This window comes from Zingiber officinale, unplaced genomic scaffold (genome assembly GCF_018446385.1).
Source record: "Zingiber officinale cultivar Zhangliang unplaced genomic scaffold, Zo_v1.1 ctg174, whole genome shotgun sequence".
In the NCBI taxonomy this organism is placed as follows: Eukaryota; Viridiplantae; Streptophyta; class Magnoliopsida; order Zingiberales; family Zingiberaceae; genus Zingiber; species Zingiber officinale.
In genome coordinates, this window is record NW_024589864.1 from 58,973 (window position 1) to 84,794 (window position 25,822).

General features: G+C 42.0%; 2 protein-coding genes and 1 pseudogene across 2 annotated transcripts; all 3 read right to left on the minus strand.

Annotated features, from left to right (window-relative positions):
* Positions 1–590: 590 nt before the first annotated feature.
* LOC122036563 (classical arabinogalactan protein 9-like) lies at positions 591–1,511 on the minus strand. Its single transcript, XM_042595922.1, has 2 exons — positions 911–1,511; positions 591–817 (listed from the first exon to the last, which is right to left on the minus strand). The coding sequence occupies exons 1-2, from the start codon at positions 1,484–1,486 to the stop codon at positions 734–736; spliced, it is 660 nt and encodes a 219-aa protein (XP_042451856.1). The 5' UTR covers positions 1,487–1,511; the 3' UTR covers positions 591–733.
* A 4,788-nt stretch (positions 1,512–6,299) lies between these two features.
* On the minus strand, positions 6,300–7,663 carry LOC122036564 (annotated as a pseudogene).
* A 152-nt stretch (positions 7,664–7,815) lies between these two features.
* LOC122036546 (protein enabled homolog) lies at positions 7,816–24,585 on the minus strand. The gene is made up of 4 exons (XM_042595895.1): positions 24,469–24,585; positions 20,635–21,129; positions 8,097–8,513; positions 7,816–8,001 (listed from the first exon to the last, which is right to left on the minus strand). Exons 1-4 carry the CDS (start codon positions 24,583–24,585, stop codon positions 7,816–7,818), a joined length of 1,215 nt encoding a protein of 404 aa, XP_042451829.1.
* Positions 24,586–25,822: the final 1,237 nt, after the last annotated feature.

The window sequence follows — 25,822 nt, forward strand, 5'->3', positions numbered from 1 at the left end:
GCTTACCATTACCGTTGGATAGTAAATGGACGGTGATAGCGTGAGCCAATTTACCGTCGGTAGCGTGCTTTCTGGTACGACAAAACCGAGTGTGGTAACCGTACCGTGCCTGTATATTTAGAACAGTGAAACGAATTTGTATTTTCTTTTATTTTTTCCTTTTTTAAAAAAAATAATGTGTGGAAAACGAATTTGTATCTAAACGAATTTGTATTTTCTTTTTTCTCTTTTTTTTCCTTTTTTAAAAAATAATGATTTTTTCCTTTTTTTTATCTAAACGAATTTGTATTTTTTTATCTGAATGATTTTTTTCCTTTTTTTATAATGTCGGTGATTTTTTTCCTCCAATTTTCAATATTTAATCTCAAATATTTCACAAGTTAATTTCAAAATTAACTCATAAATCATAAATATTTCCCAAATTATTATTCACAAGTGTTAATTTATATTTACCATCACCCATTTTTAGTGGATAATCTCTTTATTTTTTTTAGTAATTTTTAATTTCTCTTCTTCCAACTAAATAAAGCTCAATGAAAATAAATAAAATTAGAGATCCATCTAATGAGAAGAAAATATTAATTTCCTCATTACAGAAACAAAGCAACAAGCATCTCTCATTCCACACGTTTTAATCAATAAACAATTGTGCGTGTATATATATATATATATATATATATATATATATTAAAAATAATCTTTATTTATTTATTTGGAGCCTCGATTAATAAAATTAATAAAATTGCATGAAAATATAAAAAATAGTCAGCGTAATCCTGGCCCACCGTTCCACTTCAGATTTCACGCCGTTTCCACTCTGGAAAATGGAAAGAAAAAATAAATTAAATAATTTTTAATATCATAAAGAATTAGATCGTATTTTAAATTAATTATAATTTTGATTTCTCACCAAATCAAAAGGTTCCGGCGCCGGGCTGACGACGTCCGCCTCCGGCGGCGACGGCGAGGTCGGGTCCGGCGGGCTTAGCTCCGCCGGGGCCGGCGCCTTCGCGTGCTTCTTCTTCTTGTGCCTCCTACGGTGCTTCCTCTTGCTCTTTGACGGTGCGGAAGCGGGAGGTATCACGGCCGGCGAAAGCGCCGGCGGCGAAGGCACGGCTGGAGCCAGCGCAGGGGCTTGCGCCGGCGGGGGAGTTACTGGAGGCGGAGAAACTAGCGGCGGCGACGCAGGTGCTGGCGGCAACGCCGGAGGAGGGGTGGTAGGTGGCGGCGGAAGCACTGGCGGAGGCGTCACTGGCGGAGGCGTCGCTGGCGGAGGCGTCGCTGGCGGAGGCGTCGCTGGAGGGGGCGTCACTGGCGGCGGAGTTAGTGGCGGCGGGGCGGCTTGGACGGGGGAAGATGGAGCCACAGAGGGGGACGTAGAGGCCGCGGGGGGCGGTTGCCGGGACGGCCCGGCCGCGGGAGCTTGTGCGCCGGCGGCGCGGATTCCAGCAAGCGCTATGAAACAGAGGCACCACAAGGCATCCATTTTTGCAGTGCCAATTAGCGTCTCTGATGGAGAGGTCCATGAGGAATTGAGCGATAAATAAGTCCAAAAGTTTGCACTTCAAGTAAGGTGGTTGGTTGGATGCTTGGAGGATAAATTTCAGGGACACTCCAACAACTTCAACACATTTCTCACTTACACCATCCATGTCAGTCCCCTCTTAGATTGTCGAAAGCATAGTTCATAGTTGCCCAAGGTTGACGTAATTAATATCTATATATTAGTATTTTTTTATTAGGGTCAATTGTTAATTAATGTAAAATATTTTATTGGATGTTTATCTCTTCCATATAAAGGGTTGTTGACCCTTTTTACTAGAATAAAATATCCCTCGTGAATTACCTCTGTATGTATCTTATCGTGCGTGGAGCTGACCTCCTATATGTAAAAGAGTTGTTGTACTAGGACAAAATGTCTCCCGTAATTTAATTGTATGTATCTTATCGTGTGAACTCCGCCCATGATGACCGGTCATGGCCGGTCCCAAGCCCGGATAAAAGAGGAGGGTTACGTTAGGTTGTCAGCCGTCAAACTATGGCAAATATTCATTAATGAATTCATTAAACTATTGTGCTAATGCTATGTTGTTCTCTGGAAGGAACGCGTTGCAGGGTCCGACTGTAACGTCTCGGCAAGAACCGCTACATCTCCAGAACTCGGGTGTAGTGATAAATATGCAAGAGTTCGCGTTACAGTGTCCGACTGTAACATCTCAGCAAGGACCGCTGCATCTCCATGAGAACTTGGGTGTAGTGTTAAATAGGCAAGAGTTCTCACACCATAGGTTAGATAAGAACAAATATGATAGGAAAACTAATAATCTAAGATTTGGAACATGGAACATAGGAACTCTCACTGGTAAATCAATGGAGGTAGTAGATATGATGATTAGGAGAAAAATTAATATCTTTTGTGTACAAGAAACAAAATGGACAGGTGAGAAGGCAAAGATGATAGAGAACTCGGGTTTTAAGTTATGGTACACTGGAAAGAGTAAAGCAAGAAATGGAGTGGGTATTATTGTAGATAGTTTGTTAAAGGATAAAGTTGTAGGAGTAGTTAGAAAAGGGGATAGAATTATAGCCCTTAAGATAATAGTGGCGAAAGAAACTATGAACATAATTAGCGTATATGCACCACAAGTAAGATTAGATGAAACTACCAAATCAAGGTTTTGGGAAGACTTAGATGAAATATTACAAAATATTTCACCAAATGAAAGGATTTTAATAGGAGGTGATCTAAATGGGCATGTCGGAGTGAAAAATGAGGAATATGAGAGAGTACATGGGAGTTATGGGTTTTGAACGAGGAATGAGGAAGGGAAAACTATATTATATTTTGTGATAGCATATGACCTTATATTAGCTAATACGTTTTTTAAGAAAAGAGAATAACACTTAGTCACATTCAAAAGTGGGAATAATAAATCACAAATTGACTTTCTTATGGTTAGGAAGAAGAATAGAAAGATTTGTAAAGATTGCAAAGTCATCCCTAGAGAAAGCTTAACTACCCAACATAGGGTAGTAGTGTTGGATATGCGCCTTAAACATAGTATCTGTTGGAACCCCAAGGTTGGTTTTGGGTGTGATCAACAAGTTAAGTTAGGTTCTGTTGTTTTCTAACCTTGTGTCTAAGTGTGCAGGAGCTTAGGAGCACAGGTACTCGAGCGGAAGACGCAGCTAGCGAGAAAGACGGCACGCGGTGCGTCCGAGGGACGAGGCGCTGCGGAAGAGTACACCGGCGGACGAGAAGGAAGTGCGCGCGATGGTTCCGAGGTACGAAAGCCGGAGCGGAAGATTGCTCGGGGAGCAAGAGACGCAGCTAGCGCGAAGGTCGGCACGGGGTGCGATCGAGGGACGAAGTCTGCGGATGAGTACGCTGGTGGACGAGAAGGGACACGCGGCAATTCCGAGGGACAAGAAGCCGGAGGGAAGCACGCTCGAGAAGACCGGAAGATGGGTTCGGGTGAGCCCTATTCCGGATGTCAGAGATCACCCAATCAAGCGGATCCAGAGCAGAAGACCCGGACCGAGACGGGGACTTAACGGAGAAGTGGTCCCGGACAAAAAGTCAACCGCAGTTGACTTTTTGCTCCGGGGCGCCCGGAACCAATCCGGGCGCCCAGAGCTGTCCGGGGCGCCCGGAATGCTTCCGGGCGCCCGGACCATGATTTTGACCAAGATCGCGATTTACGCGATCTGAACGTTGGGGATAAAACTTTATCCCCTTGGTCCGGAAGCTCACATTCAGAAATTGTAAACAACACTTGTGTGCTTCCACCGCTTAGATTAGCTTCTTTCTTTCTGTGAACGAGGCTTCTCCGCCTGAAGGAGCTCTTAGTGCGATCTTCATCCTTGGATTAACAACCTCCCCGGTTGTAACCAAGTCAAATTCGGTGCCTCGTTTTTATGCTTTATTTTCTGTTTAATCTATTTTTTATGTGTTAGCTTAATCGTACGAGAAAGGGTTGTGTTTGATTTTTCAGGGCTATTCAACCCCCCCTTCTACCCGGCCGCATCGGTCAAACAGTATCAATAGAAAGAAAATATATATAATTCCTAAAATTAAGTGGTGGAAGTTAAAGGATGGGAAGCAACATATATTTAAGGAGAAGGTAGAAGTACAAGCATTATGTGAAATATACGATGACTCTAATACAACATGGGATAAGATTGTATCAAAGTTGAAAATAGTAGCTAAGAGTGTCCTCGGTGAGTCAAAGGGGCATGCACCGCTAAGTAAAGAATCATGATGGTGGAATGAGAAAGTACAAGAGAAAGTGAAGGAAAAACGAATAGCTTATAAGGAATTATATATTTGTAAAAATGAGGAAAACTTAAAAAAATATACAATAGCTAAGAAAGAAGCTAAGAAAGTGGTGAGTGATGCAAAAAATGAAACTTTTGAACGGTTATATCAAAAATTGGATACAAAAGAAGGAGAAAGAGACATTTATAGAATAGCTAAAGTGAGAGAAAGAAAAATAAAAGATCTTAGCCAAATAAAATGTATTAAAGATGAATGTAATAGGGTGTTAGTAAGCGATGGAGAAATAAAATAGCGGTGGAAGAGGTATTTTCATCAACTTTTTAATGAAGGTTTAGAAGACCAACTTAACTTGGATAATTTAATTAGGTCAAATGAGCATCGAAATTTTAATTTTTATCGTAGAATTCAAACTTCAGAAGTAAAACAAACTTTAAATGAGATGCACAATGGAAAAGCCGTGGGACCAGATGATATTCCGATAGAGGTATGGAAGTGCTTAGTGAAACAAGGTATTGAATGGCTTACAAAATTATTTAACATGATATTGAAAAAAAAAATGTCTGATCAATGGAGGATAAGTACTCTAGTTCCCTTATATAAGAATAAGAGAGACGTACAAAATTGTGCAAACTATAGGGGTATTAAACTAATGAGTCATACTATGAAACTTTGGGAAAAGGTAATAAAATTGCGCACATTCAAGACACAGTACCGTGGTGCATGTTGTTTGCAGATGATATTATTTTGGTAGATGAAACACGTGAAGGAGTAAATGCTAAGCTAGAATCTTGGAGGTAAACACTAGAAGGGAAAGGTTTTAAGCTTAGTAGATTAAAGACAGAATATATGGAATTTAAGTTTAGCAATATTAGAAGCAATGAAACAATTGTTAAGATAGGAGAGGACGAGTTGCCTGGAACCGTGCGATTTAAATATTTAGGATCATTTTTACAAAATGATGGAGGGATTGAGAGAGATGTCTTACATAGAATACAAGCAGGATGGGTGAAATAGAGGGGAGCGTCGAGTGTTTTATGTGACCGTAAAGTACCTCTTAAACTTAAAGGTAAGTTCTATAAAATCGCAGTTAGACATGCTATGTTATATGGAGCTGAATGTTGGGCTATGACTCGAGCACACGAGCAAAAGATGAGAGTTGCAGAGATAAGGATGTTAAGGTGAATGTGTGGGCATACGAAGATGGACAAAATAAGAAATGAGAGCATTAGAGAGAAAGTCGGAGTTGCATCTATTGAGGAAAAACTTCGAGAGACACGTTTAAGATGGTACGGACATGTACTTAGACGACCAATAAATGCTCCAGTTAAGCGATGTGCAACTATGATAAACATGCATATCAAACGAGGAAGAGGAAGACCAAAAAAGACTTAGTTAGCAACAATAAAATAAGATAAAATTTATTTAAATATAGATGATGATATAATAGGAGATAGAGCTCAATGGCGTAAAAAGATTCATATAGCCGACCCCACCTAGTGAAAAAATGCTTGGTGGTTGTTGTTGTTGTTATATCTTATCGTGTGACCGATGATATTAGGGCACTTGGGATGAATGATATTATTTTTTTCTCCAATTATCTTATACATAATTGATTTAGGGTCAGGCTTGTATCAATAGGACCTATAGTCCTAAAATAAATCACAAAATGACATGATTTAAAAGTCAACAGTGCACCCCAACAAACAATGTATAGAATCATTGTAACCTAAGATCATACTGATTCTACGGATCCTATGTGATATATTCGGCTCTAATTCCACTGTAAAAGAAGATCTCAAATCATCCAGGAGCAATTTGGTACTTCCGGATAGAAGGATTATGCAATTCTATAATCCAAATCACAATTCTGCAATGCCTCTAATATGATTGAACGAGCCATAAATCACTACACAGAGATGAGCCTAACCAAAAACAACTAAACCCTATCAAAGTCAAATTTATGGTAACATCATTGATATCAATGTCAATCTCGTCTTAAGTTGTAGAAAAAAAAGTGTCAACTAATGTTTTGTGACCTAATTGGAGTCTATGTCCGCACCTTAAACATTGTTCAGGATTAATTGAAAAAATAAAATAACTGATCCAACGTCAACATTCGTGGTGGGATATCAAATCATCAGCTTCTCTAGGATCGATTTTTACTCTAAAAATTGATTAAATAAACAATCTGTTAAGCTTTCGTGTTCATCTGATTCAATCTGTTGAACCAAACGGAGTGCAGGATCATGTGGAAGAGATCGTATTTGACTGGTTCGGAGTTCCACAAGAAATGCCTCTGCAACTTCTTCACGTTGCTTTGCATCCTCTTGTACCGCCTCTCGCTGATCCCCTTCAGGATCTTCTTCAGGTTCGGGATATCCTTCTCCGGCACCACCACGGAGAACGCGGTCCAGTCCAGCAGCTCCTCGAACGGCAGCACGAAGTTGTCGGCGATGATCACCGGCACGCACTCGTAGTGGATGGCCTCCACGATCCTGGGGCTGTTCACCTCGTAGCCCATGGGGCAGATGCAGAACCGGCTCGACTTCATGTGCTCGACGTAGGACATCCGCCGGGCGACGGCCGCGGGGAGCTTCTCGTAGATCTTCATGTCGCTGTCCTTGCCCTTCCACTGCTGGACGAGGACCGGCCGGACGCGGCCGTGCATCTGGCCGGCGAAGAAGGCGAAGATGTTCCGCCGCGACACCGGCCTCCCCCCGACGTCCTTGTGCAGATCCTTGGGCGTCTTCACGTACGTCTCCGGCAGAGCAACGTCCTTCCCGCGCAGGAAGATCCCCTCGGAGACGTCCGCATTGCACACCACTTTGATCGCGTTCCTCCGGAGTTCCTCGTGGAGCTTAGTGGTGTAGGTTCCCTGAAGCAAGAGCAACAGCCGGAAGATCATCGGAAAAGTAATCCCTCGACGTTTAATTAAGGGGAGAAATCGAGGTACCCAATCGTGGCAGGCGACGAGGAAATGGTCCGAGCCCTTTGTCCTGTTCCAGAAGGGGAACTTGGCGGCGATCAAGTTGACGTAGTCCCTCAAGAAGATCGACAATGGCTGCATGGAGTGAGAATCGGGGACGTAGAGATGGGTTCTGAGCTGGCGCGAACTGTAGGGAAGGTAGAAAAGGTGAGCCTTGTGCCCTTGTCTGGATCATGCACCACGAATTGCTTGTTCTCCTCTAACTGTTTCATGAACCATCCTTCGGAGGCGTAGATGCCGGTCAGTTCAGGCGTGTGGCACAGAGGCTTTTCTCCTTCCTTGTAGACGTAGACCTTCAAGATCTTCTCCATGAGCTCGTAGCTCCTGCAATTATCGAGAGTGTGAAGGGTTGCTCTTTAACTAGAGGAGAGGTGATAATTTCTTCTTCTCGCCTTTTGAAAGCGGAGACGTTCAAGAACAATGGAGCGTGGAGATCGGAGTCGTTCGGAAGGGGAGGAGCGCGTGCGATCTCTTCCTTCGCGTCGAGAAGCTGGAGGTCTGTCTGGATTGCTATAAGAAATCAATCATCGCACACGCAAAATAAAAACTTTTAGATGTTCGAATCTTCTACCTCGCTCCAGAGTGATGGGAGAGAAGGAGCGGGAGCAGGAGATATCTCCATTGAAGCAGGAACAGGAGCAGGAACAGGAGGATTCTCAATTGGAGCAGGAGCAGGGGAACTAGTAGAAGGCGGCTTATGGACGATGGAAACAGAGGAAAAATCGGAACTTGCAGGCTAACACAGATCAAATAGCGAGAGATCAATATCCAGAAGCAAAAAAGATTCGATCTTTGTATCCATGGAAGAAGCGAGGAGCTTTAATTACCTACCCCGTAAGCCCACAAAGGCGCAACCTTTACGCCACCGGAGGGCTCCACGGCAGCCGGCGTCGTCACCGGTGGACGCGCCGACGCAGAGGATATCGAGGAGGAGGAATAAATGGAGAACCATGCGGGGGCGCTAGTGGAGGTGGGGAACGAAGCGAGGAGCACGGCGGCTGACGCCGCGAGGGCGACGAAGACGAGCACCGCCCGCCAACCGCCGCCGCTGACGAGGCGGAGGACAGACTTTTCGAGCACAGTGTCGACGTCCATTGGAAGCGGCGGAGGGAGACGAAGAGGGAGAGGAAGAGGAAGAGGAAGAGACGCAGGAACGCGGCGGAGGTGGAGATCAATTATATGGAGAGCGAGCGAAGGCGAGAAAGGAAGGCGCGCGAGAGTGACGACCGACGAGTCATCGGGAAGCCGCTGGTAATTTTATGTGACTTTAATACCCCTAAAAACGCTAATAATTACCCTGTGCCAAAGGGTATGTTTCGTAATTATTGTTGACTGCTAGGGCTAATTATTGGTGACGAAGCATCCTCGAATGGTAACCAAATAACGATTTGGATACGCTTCCAATAAATACAAGCATTAATTACAATAATTTATCAATCACATTTAATATTCCTTGTAACCTCCAAAAAAAAATACGTACCTTTTAAAATATAGAAAATAATCTTTTATATTTTATATCTATTTTATTCCTTATAAATAGATAATTCATTCCTTAAATATTCCATTGTACATTAAAAACAAATAAATTTCCTCTTTTTTTTTCTTACGTATTTTCTATGTGTTGATTGCTTTTGTTTGAAAATAAATAAATAAATTTATTTATTTATTTCCATTTTATTGTTGCTTAATTAGGATAGTGAGTCATTTATATATAAATATAATATTAATTTCTATTCTTATGAGATAGTTATACTCGTTTAAAAGAATAGTGATGAAAATAAAATTTATTAGCATGTTCAATCTTATTTATTTAAAATTTTATGGAGCTTAATTAATAATTTTAAAGAAGTTAATTAATAAAATTAATTTATAAAACAACACATTTAAGGGTAGAAACTAAAAGGGCCCCCATAACAACATCATATTAGGTTTTTTTTTCTAAAAACAAATTCAAATTTACTCTTAAATTGTAAAAACTAAAAACTAAAAACTAAAAAAATAATAAAGTTTGTAATCTTGATTACAAGATCAATAACATGTAATCCAATTACATTTTAAACTCAATATTTAATTAAAATTTAAATATCAAATATATCCTTATTCTATTTCCTACACTAACCAATCACGGGCATTGCTATCGCCACCGGGTGTCGACAGTGACAGAGATCGTAAGATATTTTTATTATTTTATAATAATATGAATTACATTCTTTTAAAAAAAAATTAATCACTCTTGTAATTAAATATCACAATCATACATAATATACAACCCTTTCACTAAATGTACTAATGAAATATTAATTATATTACACTATATTATTAATTTTATTACATTACCCCTCACCAAACCCATCCGTAGAAGCTATATATTAGCTTTTACAACATGTAACAGTTAGTTGTTAGTTTCTGCACATTCGATCAAAATTAGATTATGTTGCATTTGAAATATAATAAACATCGCAAAGTCTACATTTATTTTACTCACTGACATATTATTTAATCAGGTTATCACTCAAAGAAACAAATTTAAAATGATAAAGTTATCGTTATAAAAGATATATGATAGCTTCTACAAGATCGATCGTGATCAAATAATATTTATTTGGAATGTAATGAGAGTCATGGAGTCCTAGGGATGTCAACTCGAGTGGGTTATTGGGTTTGGGTCGGATTGAAGCAAAGATTTTATATAAAAAAAAATTAACCCGAATTCGATTAGAACCTAAACACAACCTGAAAATCCTAAATTTGAATTTGAACCCGAATAACCCGCCCAACTCGAACAACCTAATCAAAAAGTTTTTTTTTTACTATTTTCCTTATAATTATTATTTTGTTATCTCAATATTTTATCATTATCGTGCTAACCTAAAGTATCTTAACTTGTAAAATAAAATTTGATTTAACCCTAAAAAAAACTCACTAACTCCTAAATTCAGGACTGCCTGAATCCGATCCTAACACAATAGACAAAAACCTCAACCCAAACCCAAAAACTCCTAACACAAACTTGATATTTTTCGAGTCGACTCGAGTCAGGCTGACAGATCATATTCATTTTTGACACCCTTATGAAGTCCCCATCATTTGTTTTCCTCATTAAAATGTTATTTTTGTTGGGACCTTGATGCCCGGCTAAAGGGGGTGAATAGTCGATCACCCACTTTAATCGCTTCTTATGTTTGTTAGCGCAACAGAATATCAAAACAAATAAAGGAAAACTAAAACCTAGAGGCAACAAACAAAACAATCAAACCTCTTGTAGGTCTCGTGGGCCGGCTAGAGGGAGGTGAATAGTCCTACAATCAAATATATACTTTCTATTGCTTTCGACTTCAGCAAAGACAAACATACATTAGTTAATAAGAACTAATAACATAAAAAGTAAGTGAAGACTTCGAGTTTACTTGGTTTGTAATTAGGAAGGTTGCTAACCTAAGATAGTTAAAGCTCTAGTAGTAAGTTCTCCTTTTATGAAAGCGGAGAAGGCTCCTACAGCGTTAAAAGTACAGGAGTTTAAAACAAGAAAGAATATAAAGTGTGTTGTTCGAAATAAAGAAGACCAGGGCTCTATTTATAGTCCACTGGTCGAAACTGACGATTTGCTGGTGTGACATGATCCGAGCACCCGAACCCTCTCCGGGCGCCCCTAGCATGGTAAAATTCTATCTCCACACAACGACCAAGTGATAAGGTTTTATCCATCTTTAGGCACCCGAACCCTTTCCAGGTGCCCGGACCGTTGCTGAAGTAGACCCAAAAGTTGATCCGCAACGTCGATGCACCCATTCGGGTACTCTGGTGGTCCAGACACCTGGATCAATCATTTTTGGCTGATTGGTCCGGTGCCTTCTCCGGCAGCTTAGGTTATCTCGGTCATCTGAAATTGAGTTCATCCGAACTCATCTTCCTACCTTCTCCTCAAGCAATCTTCCGTTCTAGTTTCTCATCCTTCGAAAATGTCACTTACTCCATTTTCGTCTTCTAGCGTACTCTTCCACAGCATCTTGTCTTTTGGACGCACCAAACCCATTGACTCTTTCCTGTGTCATCGTTCTCGCTAGCTCGCTAGTTGCGTCTCTCGCTCGACTTCTTATGCTCTTAAGTTTTTGCACACTTAGACACAAGAATCAAATACAACATGACCTAACTTGACTTGGTTGATCACATCAAAACTACCACAGGATATTTATAATCTTATCTTTTTTTATGTGAGCAACCCAAGCTAATTTAAGGTAAAAACAAAAATAGTAAAATTACAGGTAAATAATTTACAATTAATAAACATGTCATGTAATCCAAAATCAAAATGTACCTGCCCTTATACTTAATCTATAATTCTCCTCCTTTAATCACATTAAAAATAGGGGTATTCTTTGAAAATAATTTTGAAAAAAAATTTAAGGAATATAAAAACAGTGACTACCATTTAAAAAAATTATGAAGTTTAAATTTAAAACATCTAAATCTTTATGATTTATAAACCAGTTTTGGAAGAAATAATTTTAATTTTTTCAACTATTAAAAAATTCTAAAAATTTTTGTAATGGTTAAACAGATATATCCAAAATAATGATAAAATTTTCACAAAAAAATAAAATTAATACAAGTAGTAAACAATTATTTTCTATAGAAAAAGGTATATCTTACAAAATTCTTAAAAATAGTTTCTTAGCATAAAAATTACAAAAAAAAAAATAGAATATAAAAGAGCAAATTTTTTTGCATAAAAAATAAATTGTCAAAAATTGAATGGTCGAGAATTTTTTATATTAAAAATTAGCATTTTAAAAAAATAGATATAGAAAATTCAATAACGGTAAAAAATTTTGAAAATATTTTATTTGATAGAGAACATGATATTTTATCACAGAAAAATAAAATTTTTAAAAATAACTTTGTGAAATAATTTTAAATTAAAAATATGATATTTGTTTAAAAAATTCATAAAAATAATACAACGATCAAAAAATTTTAAAAAATTTTTTAGAGATAAGTAATGAAATCCTATTTCTCGGGAAAAAAAGTTAAGACTTAATTTCATAAAAGTTAAGAATTTGTGAATAAAAAAATTCAAATTTAAACATGCAAAAAATATTAAGGTAAATTAAAATTAAAACATGCATAAGAATTTTAATCTAAGCATGATTTTAGAACTCAATATAATTAATCAAATACTTTCTAGGAATATATTTTCATGACAATTTTATAATTTAGTGTTATGATATTTGAAATCCCAATTAAGTTTTTGATAATATTTGAAATTTCTTTCCGGTGCAAGTAACAAATTTGAGCATGAATTATCCTTTTCTAACATTTCTATTTTATCTTTTAATTTTATATTTTCATCTATTAATTTCTCAAATTCTTCTTTTAGACATTCATATTCTTTATTTGACTTTACATACTTTGTTCTCTTTTTATATAAATATTTACTTAGCATTTGCATAATTTTATATAATTACTCTGGAGAAAGTTTACTTACCTAACTTACTATATATTCGTTGGTAGACGCTCCCCTTTCATTACTGCTTTATTCTGTAATGTCTCCCCCTTCATCAATGCTCATCTCCAAGGTGCTTTCATCATCTTTGGGTAGGTACTCGGTATTTAGTGTTTTTTCCGATAATCTCCTCGGATCCAGATTCTTCTGAAGATGAATTGGTATCCATAGTAGAATCAAATTTTGATTCCGTTGATTGTTCGTAGAGCTCAAGAACTTTTCCCAAAGTTATTTTGAATAGTGGTAGTTGCTGATTTTATCAAGTTCCTGAATAGGAAGAACACTCATAAGATGGAACTTGGGCTTACCATTTGCTATGAATTTATCACGCTACTTCTGAGCCCAAAGATACTCCTCAAGTTCTTTTCCATTTTTTATTTTGGGGACTTCAAAACTAAATTTCATATAAAGCATTATATCAAAGTCAGTTCAAAAAAATACCTCTATTCTTCGTTTCCAGAATGTGAACTCTCCCTCAAACGTTGGTGGATAGATGTTAGCTCCGGTCATCTCGTTGCTTCATTTGGCGGTTAGTCCTTCTGAGACATTCTCGCTCTAATATCAATTGTAGGTCTTATGCGATCCGCTAGAGGGGGGTGAATAGCCCTGCAATCAAATTTATACTTTCTTTTGCTTTCAACTTTAACAAAGACAAACACATATTAGTTAATAAGAACTAATAATATAAAAAGTAAGAGAAGACTCCGAGTTTACTCAGTTTGCAACCGAGAAACTTGCTAATCCAAGACAGTTAAAGCTCAAGTAGTAAGTTCTCCTTTTATGAAGGCAAAGAAGCCTCTTACAACATTAAGAGTACAGAAGTTCGAAACAAGAAAGAATACAAAATGTGTTGTTTGAAATGAAAAAGACCAAAACTCTATTTATAGTTCATTGGTTGAAACAGACCATTTACTGACATGACACGATCAGGGCACCCTGACTCTCTCCAGGAGCCCCCAGCATGACAAAATTCTATCTCCACACAACGACTATGCAATAGCCAAGTTATAAGATTTTATTCATCTTCGGGTGCTCGGACCCTCTCTAGGCACCCAACCCTCTCTAGGCGCCTGTACCATTGCTGACGTAGGCCCAAAAGTTGATCCGCAATGCCGAAGAACCCATTCGAGCACCCTAGTGGTACAAGCACACGGGCCAGTCAGCTTTGGCTGACTAGTCCGATGCCTTCTTCGGGTGATGTCGACCATCAGAAATTAGGCTCACTTCTTGAGCAATCTTTTGCTTCGACTTCTTGTCCCTCGGAAACGTCTCATGTTCCCTTTTCATCCGCCAACGTACTCTTCCGCATCACCTCATCCATCAGACGCACCGAGCTTGTCGACTCTTTCCCATGCCATCCTTCTCTAGCCATATCTCTTGCTCGACTTCTTGTGCTTCTAAGTTTTTGCACACTTAGACACAAGGATCAAACATAACATGATCTAACTTGATTTGGTTGATTACATTAAAACTACTACGGGGTACTTACACCTCTAACACGTTGATTTAACTTGATTTAGAGATTATGACTCCTACTCCATGGCGTGTCTGAAGGCGCCGGAATTTCGTTATGTTTAAATTTCCTTGTACAAAAATTGTACAAGTACAGAACTTTTTCTAGCAACCCGCATGTTCGATCAGACATGTGTTTGATCAATCAAGCAAGTTCTTGACGGATCAAAGCACACCTTGATCGAAGTACAAGATCGCTGGCCTCTTGTGTTAATATTTAAAAAATGATACAAAGAAAACTAACTAATTACGTAGCGGAATTAAAGAACTAGTTGTACCTTTTCTTTATAGCTAAAGACCTCTTGATTTTCTACCGTATTCCTCTCCTCTTCTTGGACGTCGTGTGGGCGATGATCTACCAAGACAAAAACCACCCTTCCTCTAGTTTCTCCAAACCGCCGGCCAAAAAAAGGAGGTTCTAGGATGTAGCACCTTCTAATCTTCTTCCTCTTCTTACTTTTCTTCAAGCCACCGCCCATCAAGGGAGAAGGGCCGCCGACCCTCAGCAAGGAGGAGGGGGGTGTTGACCCTAAGCAATGAGGAGTAAGGGGGTGCCGACCCTAAGCAATGAGGAGTAAGGGGGTGCCGACCACAAGGAAGGAGGAGGAGGGATTGTGTTGCCGACCCTAGAAAACCAAAAGGAGGTGGCGCCGACTACAAGGGAAGAAGGGGCTTGTGGAAAATTATATTTTAGGGGGCACCACCTACTCCTTTTATAACTTTTGTCATCGGTTACAAAGAAAGAAAAATAACAAAATTCTGTTAAGAAAAAAACTCTCTTTCTATAATGGAGAAAACCAAACCAAGCTAAACCAAAATAAGTTAAGTTAAACCAAATCAAGTTGTGGATGGGTGGATGCGAGACTTTATATAGAGGCTACAACAGGGACCTAGAGGAGGAATTGGTTTAGGCCTCTTGATGGGCTTGGGCTTCTTGTTTTCGGCTCGAACACCCAACCCAAGTCCATCAATAATAACTCGTACTATTAAATGGTTATTATTGAACTACCGCACCAATCCTATATTATAATATGAGCTCATTCTTACCATGAGTGCGTTAAACTCCCTGTGTTTAAGATATCGTATATCCATTAATTAATTGAGTTACAGACAACACAATTAATTAACATCTGATTCTAGAGTAGTACCACTCAACTTTATTATCATGCCGGACTAAGTCCATCTGCAAGGTTTACATGATAATCCTTATGAGCTCCTCAAGGGGGCATCATCAACCTAAATAATTAGAACATAGATTCCTTCTATAATCAACAACACACAATATAAACAGTATTATTTCTCAACTCATCGGGCCTATTGATTTAACGAATAAATCTCACTCATTGATAAGTTAAAGAAATAAATACTAAGTATATGTGCTTGTTATTATATCGGGATTAAGAGGACGCACATCCATAATAACAGACGTTTGTTCTTTTATGTAGTCAGTATAAATCGAACAACCTCAAACGGTCCTGCTCAATACACATATAGTGTACTAGTGTAATTTTATAGTCAAGACAAATTAATATCAAAGTACACTACAACCGTTCCAATGGTTTGTCTCAATCCATCTTGGTTGTGAGCCACTATTTATAATTTATAAAGAACCGATAATATGATCTTCTGTGGCATCATACACCATGTTATCTATAATATAAATTAAATAGACAATTGCATTGACATATATATAAGTATAAAATGTAGACATTTGACCAAAGTGATTCTCATTTTAAAATATTTCAAAATAAATGTTCATACAAAAGGTAGGCTTATAATATACATCCAAAAATGTCCATAAGGTGAACGATCCCAGTGATCCTTCAGTGGATCAATCCTTGACAAATTCTGGCAAGTGAACGACTCTTTCTTGGTGGAGAAACCTCGCTGTAAACTCGATCATACGCACTTGGATCACGAGAGCTTGAAGACTCTAATTAGGGGTTAACCACCTCTAATATTTTCACCCAAGCCACCATCCCAAGCTCCATTATATAGAGCTTGGGAGAAAATATCCAAGCTATTTTTTCACAACTAGTCGATTGGTAAATCTACCAGTCGACTACCCTCTGTGAAAAATTAACTATTACACCTCTAACGGCTCGATACTAGTTGACTAGTATTAGGACCAATCGACTGACTAGTAGACTGATGAAGACATCAATCGACTTATCATTAAGCAAACAGAAGTCCGACTGCTGAACTTACTGTTTCTCAATCATCAGTAGACTGGGAATACACTAGTCGACTGGTAAACCCTAACACTAGGGTTTAACCCCGAGCACAATCACTCATGCACTCATCCTCGCCCACACAACCTTAACCTTGTCTTATAGCCTCCTCCATCAGCCTTTGCGTCCCTTAGATGCTTCCCCATCCTTCACACTTTACTTTCCAGGGTTTCCTTCAGCCTTGTCCTTGTTGTCAGGTCCTTCATTGCCAAGAAGCTCCTCACCTCTGGGACTTCAACCTCGCTAAGTCACACTTGGACTTACGTTGCAAAGACTGCATACTTGGACTTACACTGCCAAGACTCACCCTTGGACTTTGCCTTTGCCAAGATCTCACTTGGACTTTCCTTATTGTATCTATATCTTTCATATTCACAACGTATATCTATTGGATTGTAAAGATGCTAGAGGGGGGCTTATAACATTCATCATTTTTTTGAAAGTCACAATAATTCGCAACTGAAAAGAATCATGAAAACACAAATGCTAACACAAGTAGTTTTACTTGGTTCGGAGTCTTTGACGACTCCTACTCTAAGGCTCGCACTTGCTGAGTGCTTTCGTTGGGCAATCACTATAATCATGAAGTAATTACAGAATTTAAGTACAATTGCAGGAATTAAATTATACCGATAATACAACTTTGAAAACTTGAGTACAAGTTGTCGGTGCAGCTTTTATGTATCCCGGAGACCTTTTTGGAGCAACATGTGAGTATAAAAGTCATAGCAATTGATGTTCTGAAATTGTCGGTCGAAGCTTCCATTTATAGCCCCGTTGGGGCACCTGGAGCCCCTCTTAGGTGCCTGGACTATGTTGACATGGCGAACTCTCATCGAAATTTTATCCCCATAGTGTTGTCCACCTCCGAGCGTCCAGACCCCCTCTGGACGTCTGGACCGCTGATGTGGGTCGGCCAATCATTATGTTCCAGCACCCTGCGAAGATCAGCTTTCCCTTGTTCGTGTTAGAGTGTATACTAAAAGCCTAGCTTTTGTATAAACATTTATTTAGAAATAAAGAATCACAATGGTCAAATACCTACATTTATTTGTTAAGTGTGATTGTTCAATTAATTTATATTGTAGATAACATGGTGTGTGGTGTCACACACAGAAGATCATGTTATCAGTTCTTTATAAATTATAAACAGTTGCTCATGACTAAGATGGAAAGGAACAAACCATCGGTAAAGTCGTAGTGTGATTAGGGATTAGTTTATCTTGACTAATAAATTACATTAGTACACTCTAAGTGTATTGAGTAGGACCATTTTAGGTAAGTTCTTTTTATACTGATTTGATAAAAGAACTATACCTTAGTTATTATGGAAATGTGTGCTCTTAATCCTAATATAATAACAAACACGTATATTTAGTATTTATTTCTTTGACTTATCAATGGGTGAGATTTAGCTCGATAAATCAAAATGCCCGATAAGTTGGGAAATGATGTTACTTATAGTGTGTTTTGTTGATTATAGAAGGAAACTGTGTCCTAGTAATCTAGGTTGATAATGTCTCCAAGAGGAGCTCATAAAGATTATCATATTAAACCCTACAGGTGGACTTAGTCCGATATGACGATAAGGTTGAGTGGTACTACTCTTGGACTGAGATATTAATTCAAATGAGTTGTCAGTAACTCAATTAATTAGTGGACATCCGACATCTTAAACACAGGGAGACTAACATACTCATAATAAGAAGGAGCCCAAAATGTAATTTGGGATTGGTGTGATAGTTCAATAATAATTCTTTAGTGGTATGAATTATTATTGATGAAATTAAGTTGTGAGTTCGGGGCGAACACGGGAAGCTTATTTTCATCGGGAGACCAAAACCAATTCCTCCTCTCGGTCCCTATCGTAGTCTCTTGTATATAGAGATTTATATCCACCACATACCCACTTCTTACCCAACCCAAGGGGGCCGACCAAGCTAACTTGGAACCCAAGCTAGGGTCGTCCAAGACCAAGTGGTTGAGCTAAGTTGGTGGCCGGCCAATGCTTGGAATCCAAGCATGATGTGGCCGGCCACATCACATTAAAAAGGATTTTATTTATAAATTTTTCTTAGGTGGTTTCCATAGTTTTAAAAGAGAGTTTAAAATTTAAAATTTTCCTTTTATAGCTTTCTACAAAAGATTAAGAAAGGATTTAAAATCTTTCCTTATTTGTAGATTGAAAGGTGGATTTTAATTTTGAGAAAACTTTCCTTTTTTAACCATGTTCATGATTTAAAAGAGAGTTTAAAAATTAAATATTCTTTTATAAGTTTCTACAAAAGATTAAGAAAAGATTTGATATCTTTCCTTATTTATAAATTGAAAGGAGATTTTAATTTTTAGAGATAACTTTCCTTTTTAGAAATCATCCACATGTTTAAAAGAAAGATTTTAATTTATAAAATTTCCTTTTTACAAACCACCATGAAGGGAAAAATTATTGGAGATTTTTTTTTATAAATTTCCGGAAATAAATTAGGAAATTAAGGAAAGTTTTATTTAAATTTCCTTATTTGTCAAGACCAAGGATTATAAAAGAGGGGTAAGAAGTGCCTTCATGGGAACAACTCTATTCTTTTTCTTCCTCTCTTTTCCTCCTTGGTGTGGCCGGCCCTAGAGGTTCTCCTTCTCCTCTTCTCTTCTTCTTTAGCGGCCGGTTTCATCTTTCTTTTGGAGTTGGTGATGGTGGCCAGTTCTAGCTAGGAGAAGAATGAGAGAAAGGAAGCTTTGTTTCTAGCATCCCTTGGAGCTTGATGGTGGTGGTCGGACCTCTACTTCTCTTGGAGAATTGATGGTGGTCGAATCTAGCTTGGAGAAGAAGGAGCTTGGTGATTCTCGTCTCGGAAGATCGTTGCCCACACAACGTCCGAGATTAGAAGAGGAATACGGTAGAAGATCAAGAGGTTATTTGCTTACAAAGAAAAGTATAACTAGTAATTATTTTACGCATCATACTAGTTTTCTTTGTATAGTTATTTTTGGAAATACCAAACACAAGAGGCATATGATTCTAGAGTTTTCGGATTTGTTTCGAATTTGTGTTTCTTTTGTTTTATTTTTTGAATTTGTGATTCGCTTGTTCTTTTTGGTTAAACCTAGAGTTATATAAGGAAATTAAGTATTAGCTTTCCTTAAAAGGCTTTGTCTAGGCGGTGGTGGATTCTCCCATACCCAAAAAGGCCATGTGTCTCGCCATGCAGTCCTGGAAGCCAATTTTAGAAATTAATATTTAATTAAATTTATAACATAGGTTGATTTGGATCAATAGTGTTAAGTTCTACTTGCGATCCAAGTCTAAACCATTAAGAACAGATAAGTTAAATTTGGAATCAATAATGTTAAGTTCCGTATGCGATTCCTAATTTAACTTCTAAAGAACATAATAGGTTGTTTAGGAAAAGGTTCGACACTTGTACAAAATTTTTGTACAGTGGAACCGGTACGATCCTCCTAGGACCAACTAACAATTGGTATCAGAGCTAGGGTTTGCCTCTGTGTGTTTGATTTTCAAATAGATTATGCACATGTCATACATAATTTAGGCAGGATAATAGTATGATGTGCTAACTTTGTGGTTGTAGGCTCCAACTATTATGACATATAGATATTGTGTGTTGATCCTGTCTGGAAGCTGAGAAAACGAACCTGCCGGTGTGACGTGTCTGGAAGGTTGACCGCATCCTCATGACCCGGTCGATGAGCTGTCCGCTACGTTGACCAGATCGTCAGAAGTCCTCCTCCGGTCAACTGTACCTATATCCAGCGACCGGGTTCCCCCGGTCTCTGGTACCTCGGTGCTCGAGGCGAATCCCACAGACATATAAGTAACCGCATAGTAACATGATAATAAAATAAGTATGAAACGAGTGCAATGACGTACCCTGGCCCAGGGGGGCGCCCTCGGATGGAGCGGTGAGCTGGTTCCGGCGAGGTGGATGAATGCAAGTCGGTCGGGCAGCCGAATCCGCGGGCGATAACTCGGAATCCAGTGCGACATGGATCCAAAAGATGGCACGTAGGCCGGGATACCACAACGGCTCGCAGGCCGGAACACGGCACGCAGGCCGGATAAACCCAATAACCCACCATGATGATAACGATGCAAAGAGTAAAATACCTCGGCGCGATGGACAGAATTACCCAAATGGTACCAAGCTACGGCTACCTGGAAGGTGACGATATCCACTAAAGACAGCGGCAGTAGACGCGGGAGGGGGCGACTGCGGCTGTCGGCGGCGGCTGTGGCCGCGTGAAAAGGCAGCGATGGCTGCCTGCGGCGGCTGTAGCCGCGGGAGAAGGAAGAAACCTCTCTCCCCTCTGTTGGCAGCCGAGGTAGGAAAACGAAGGAGAAAGCACTCCCCGGCGGCGGCGTGTCAGCCGTACTGGCGGCAAAGAGGTGGAGGAGGAGGGCGGTGACGGCGTCGCGAGGCGGAGGAAGAAGAGCGGCGGTGGGTTGCTCCAGTGGAGATGTCACAAGCGGGAGATGGAGAGGAGGAGATGGAGAGGCCTGTGGCCGGCGTCGGCGCCGCGCGAGAAGCCTGAGAGGAAGGAGGTGGCTCCATTTCCTCTGGCGGCGGCAGCCTCTCTCCCGCGTGCAAGCTTCTCCCCCCCTCTACATAATCTGTGAACAGTGCTTAAAAGCACTCCAAACCCTCAATGAGCCCAAAAGACCAAAACGCCCTTATCCCTCTCCTTAATCCATCCCTTGCCCCCACTGTGATCCGGATCACAAGCCTCCCCTTCAAGTCTAGTCGAAGGAGGCGTGAGTCCGACTGACTGGACAGTCTATTGCAAAGAATTGAACCGCTCCTGATGTCAAAGCCAAATCGCTGGACCAATAATATAATGTCGCTCGAGCGGTCGCTATAATAGTGGTGTCGTAGGAGATGGTAATGATACCGAGCAGACCAAGTCGAAAACTGGACCAATGCCGAGTGCGCAGCGCGAAGATACCGACCGGACGATCGAAGTAATGACAATCAGGTGGATAGTCGCCGAGCAGAAGATGCTGAGCGAGCGACAACATCGATCGAGTGCTAAAACAATAAGCAAGCGACGAGTGCCATGATAGCAGACCGAGCGACACGATGGACCACGAATAGACCGGCACGAGGCCGGGCGTGCGACCTAGATCAAGCGGTGTGGCCGAACGGATGATCGGAAAGATGTCGATCGAGTGAGTAGACGGCGAGCGGACAACGCCGAACGAGCGACAGAGAAAATGACGATCAGTCGATCATGAAATGCTGGCCTGACGTGCTGAATGAGCAGCATCGAGAATGGTCAACGAGCGAACATAAAATGCTGGTCCGGCAGTTGAGTAGCGAGGAGTTGGAAATGCTGAACGAGCGATCGGAATGCTGCCGATCGGATGGATAGATGCCGGACGAATGCTGTCGTGCGAACGATCGTAATGCTGCCGATCGGATGTATAGATGTCGGACGGACGATGCTATGCGTGGTGACGTCGATCGGTCAGATAGATGCCGGGCGGACGATGCCGCGCGTGCGACCGTGGTGACGTCGATCGGTCAGATAGATGCCGGGTCGCGAGGACTGCTCGACCCCGAACGAGGGAGATAGATGCTCGCGACGGCTACTCGACCCCAAACGGGGGAGATAGATGTATGATATACTGGTCCGATATACTGGTCCTCCCGGCCGAACGGCTCGGGGGCCTTCGGCTTCGAGCGCTTGGCTCGGATAATAACCTTTTGGCCGAACGGCTCGGGGGGCCTTCGGTCCTCGAGCCTGTGGCTCGGCTATAAACCTCCCGGCCGATCAGCTCGGGGGCCTTCGATGATAACTCGACCCCGAACAGGGGAGATAGAATATATGATATGCTGGTCCGTGCAGAGGTCTTTAGCCCGGGAGGTTTATAGTCGCCGGCCCGACTGCGTCCTGACTCTTGGTCGGTCGCCCGGGAGGTTTATAGTCGCCGGCCCGACTCTCGATTTTTAACGACGGTGCTCGTCGGTCTCCAAGTGAGACTACACACCCGGCCGAACAGCTCGGGCCTTCGTCATCGAGCGCTTGGCTCGGAAAACCATATACCCGGCCGACCGGCTCGGGCCTTCGCTTCGAGCGCTTGGCTCGTATATAATCCTCCCCGAGGTAGTCTCGGCTAAAATGTACCTGGCCGAGCGGCTCAGGCCTTCGCTGTCGAGCGCTTGGCTCGGAAAACCATATACCCGGCCGACCGGCTCGGGCCTTCGCTCCCTGAGGAAGTACTCAGCTAAAATGTACCTGGCCGAGCGGCTCAGGCCTTCGCTGTCGAGCGCTTGGCTCGGAAAACCATATACCCGGCCGACCGGCTCGGGCCTTCGCTCCCTAAGGAAGTACTCAGCTAAAATGTACCTGGCCGAGCGGCTCAGGCCTTCGCTTCGAGAGCTTGGCTCGTATATAATCCTCCCCGAGGTAGCCTCGGCTAAAGTGTACCTGGCCGAGCGGCTCAGGCCTTCGCTCCCTGAGGTAGTACTCAGCTATAATGTACCTGGCCGAGCGGCTCAGGCCTTCGCTGTCGAGCGCTTGGCTCGGAAAACCATATACCCGGTCGAGCGCCTCAGGCCTTCGCTCCCTGAGGAAGTACTCAGCTATAATGTACCTGGCCGAGCGGCTCAGGTCTTCGCTCCCTGAGGAAGTACTCAGCTAAAATGTACCTGGCCGAGCTCCCTGAGGTAGTACTCAGCTATAATGTACCTGGCCGAGCGGCTCAGGCCTTCGCTCCCTGAGGAAGTACTCAGCTAAAATGTACCTGGCCGAGCGGCTCAGGCCTTCGCTCCCTGAGGAAGTACTCAACTATAATGTACCTGGCCGAGCGGCTCAGGCCTTCGCTCCCTGAGGTAGTACTCAGCTATAATGTACCTGGCCGAGCGGCTCAGGCCTTCGCTCCCTAGCGACCAGCGGAGATCTGCATTAGCTCCCTACTCCCGAACACCCGTGGAGTTAGGAGAACATAAGACACTCTTCAGAATACAAGGCAATAACCTCCCTCTATCATCTTGAACAGCGCAGGGTTTTGGTTTCCCATCCTGCCATAATAGTATGCAGCCCGGCTGAACAGCTCGGGGTCTTCGTGATACCCTTCCCGGCCGAACGGCTCGGGGATATTTATGATAATCTCGACCTAATCGAATGGTTGAGGTCTCAGATTTCAAGCGTCTAGCCCGTATCACCTACGCAGCCCTGCCTAGTGGTTCGGGGTCTTCGATTTCGAACGCTGCTTACATTCAGGCCGCTCATATCCTTCCCGACCAAACGGCTCGGGATCTTCTATTTCAAACATCGCTCGTATCCCATACGCAGCCCGGCCAAACGGCTCGGGGTCTTCGGGATTGAGCTTTTGGCTCATACAATATACCTCCGGCTGAGCAGCTCGGGGCCTTCGTCTTCGAGCCTCTGGCTCGTATATCAACCTCCCGGCCGAACGGCTCGGGGGCCTTCGTCTTCGAGCCTCTGGCTCGGATATAAACCTCCTACCGAACGGGGGTTTCGCCTCGAGCCCCTCGGATATAAACCTCCTACCGACGGCCGGGCCTTCGCCGAGCCCTGGCTCGGATATAAACCTCCTACCGATCGGGGCCTTCGGAGTAGTATGATCATATAACCAATGTAACAAATAATGTAAAACCGACCGTGGTCATGAGGATGGCGTAACTATCCGGCCGCTCATCTTCACGCCCGGATCGCGCTGCCCCTGCACGGCGCCAATTGATCCCGTCTCGAAGCCGAGAAAACGAACCGCCGGCTGACGGTCCGAAGGTTGACCGCATCCTCATGACCCGGCCGATGAGTCTGTCCGCCACGCCGACCATATCGCCAAGTCCTCCTCCCAATCAGACCAGATTCCGATCGGTTCCCCCTCGTACCTCGAGGCTAATCCTACGTATATATAAGTAACCGCATAGTAATATGATAATAAAATAAGTATGAAACGAGTGCAATGACGTACCCTGGCCCAGGGGGGCGCCCTCGGATGGAGCGGTGAGCTGGTTCCGGCGAGGTGGATGAATGCAAGTCGGTCGGGCAGCCGAATCCGCGGGCGATAACTCGGAATCCAGTGCGACATGGATCCAAAAGATGGCACGTAGGCCGGGATACCACAACGGCTCGCAGGCCGGAACACGGCACGCAGGCCGGATAAACCCAATAACCCACCATGATGATAACGATGCAAAGAGTAAAATACCTCGGCGCGATGGCCAGAATTACCCAAATAGTACCGAGCTACGGCTATCTGGAAGGTGACGATATCCACTAAAGACAGCGGCAATAGATGCGAGAGGGGGAGGCTGCGGCTGTCGGCAGCGGCTGTGGCCGCGGGAAAAGCCGGCGGCGGCTGTGGCCGCGGGGGAAGGTAGCAGTGGCTGCCGGCGGCGGCGATGAAGCCCAGCTCCTCTTCCTGTTGGCGGCGTTGGAAGTTGGCGCGTGGTATGGCGAGGAAAAGAGGGAAAGTAGCGAGAGGGGCGGCCTGCGGCGGCTCCGGCGAACTGAGGCGGAGGAAGAAGAGCGGCGGTGGGTTGCTCCAGTGGAGATGTCACAAGCGGGAGATGGAGAGGAGGAGATGGAGCGGCCTGTGGCCGGCGTCGGCGCCGCGCGAGAAGCCTGAGAGGAAGGAGGTGGCTCCATTTCCTCTGGCGGCGGCAGCCTCTCTCCCGCGTGCAAGCTTCTCCCCCCCTCTACATAATCTGTGAACAGTGCTTAAAAGCACTCCAAACCCTCAATGAGCCCAAAAGACCAAAACGCCCTTATCCCTCTCCTTAATCCCTCCCTTGCCCCCACTGTGATCCGGATCATGTGTGATTGGACCCTTGGACATGTCAAGGACATTATTTTGTGTGTGCATGATTGCATGTAACTAATAAGTGCATGATTTTATGACTTGGACCCTTAGACAAGTCTGATATGGTAAGTGAGGTATGCCTCTTACCTCCGGATCAACTTTATTTTGGCATAAAGTCTATGGCAAAATTCATGTATAAATTAAAAAAAATAAAAACTTAGAAATAAAAAGAATTTTAGCAAAATCATGTTTGTTAGAAGATCTTGATAAAATAAGACTTGAAAATGATAAATTAAAAGAAGAAATAAAAATCTTGAAAAATTATACATGTTCAAATATTTCTACTTTTAGAAATTATAGAGGATTAAACTGGCACTATATGTTTCACAAAAGTCAGATTAGAAAAAATCAAAAGCCTATATACCTAGAAAATATCTTATTAACCCTGTAGGAAGGAAACTTGTTTAATTTAAATATAAAATTAAGACCTAACACTTTCAGTGAGAAAATTAAACTTTTAAAT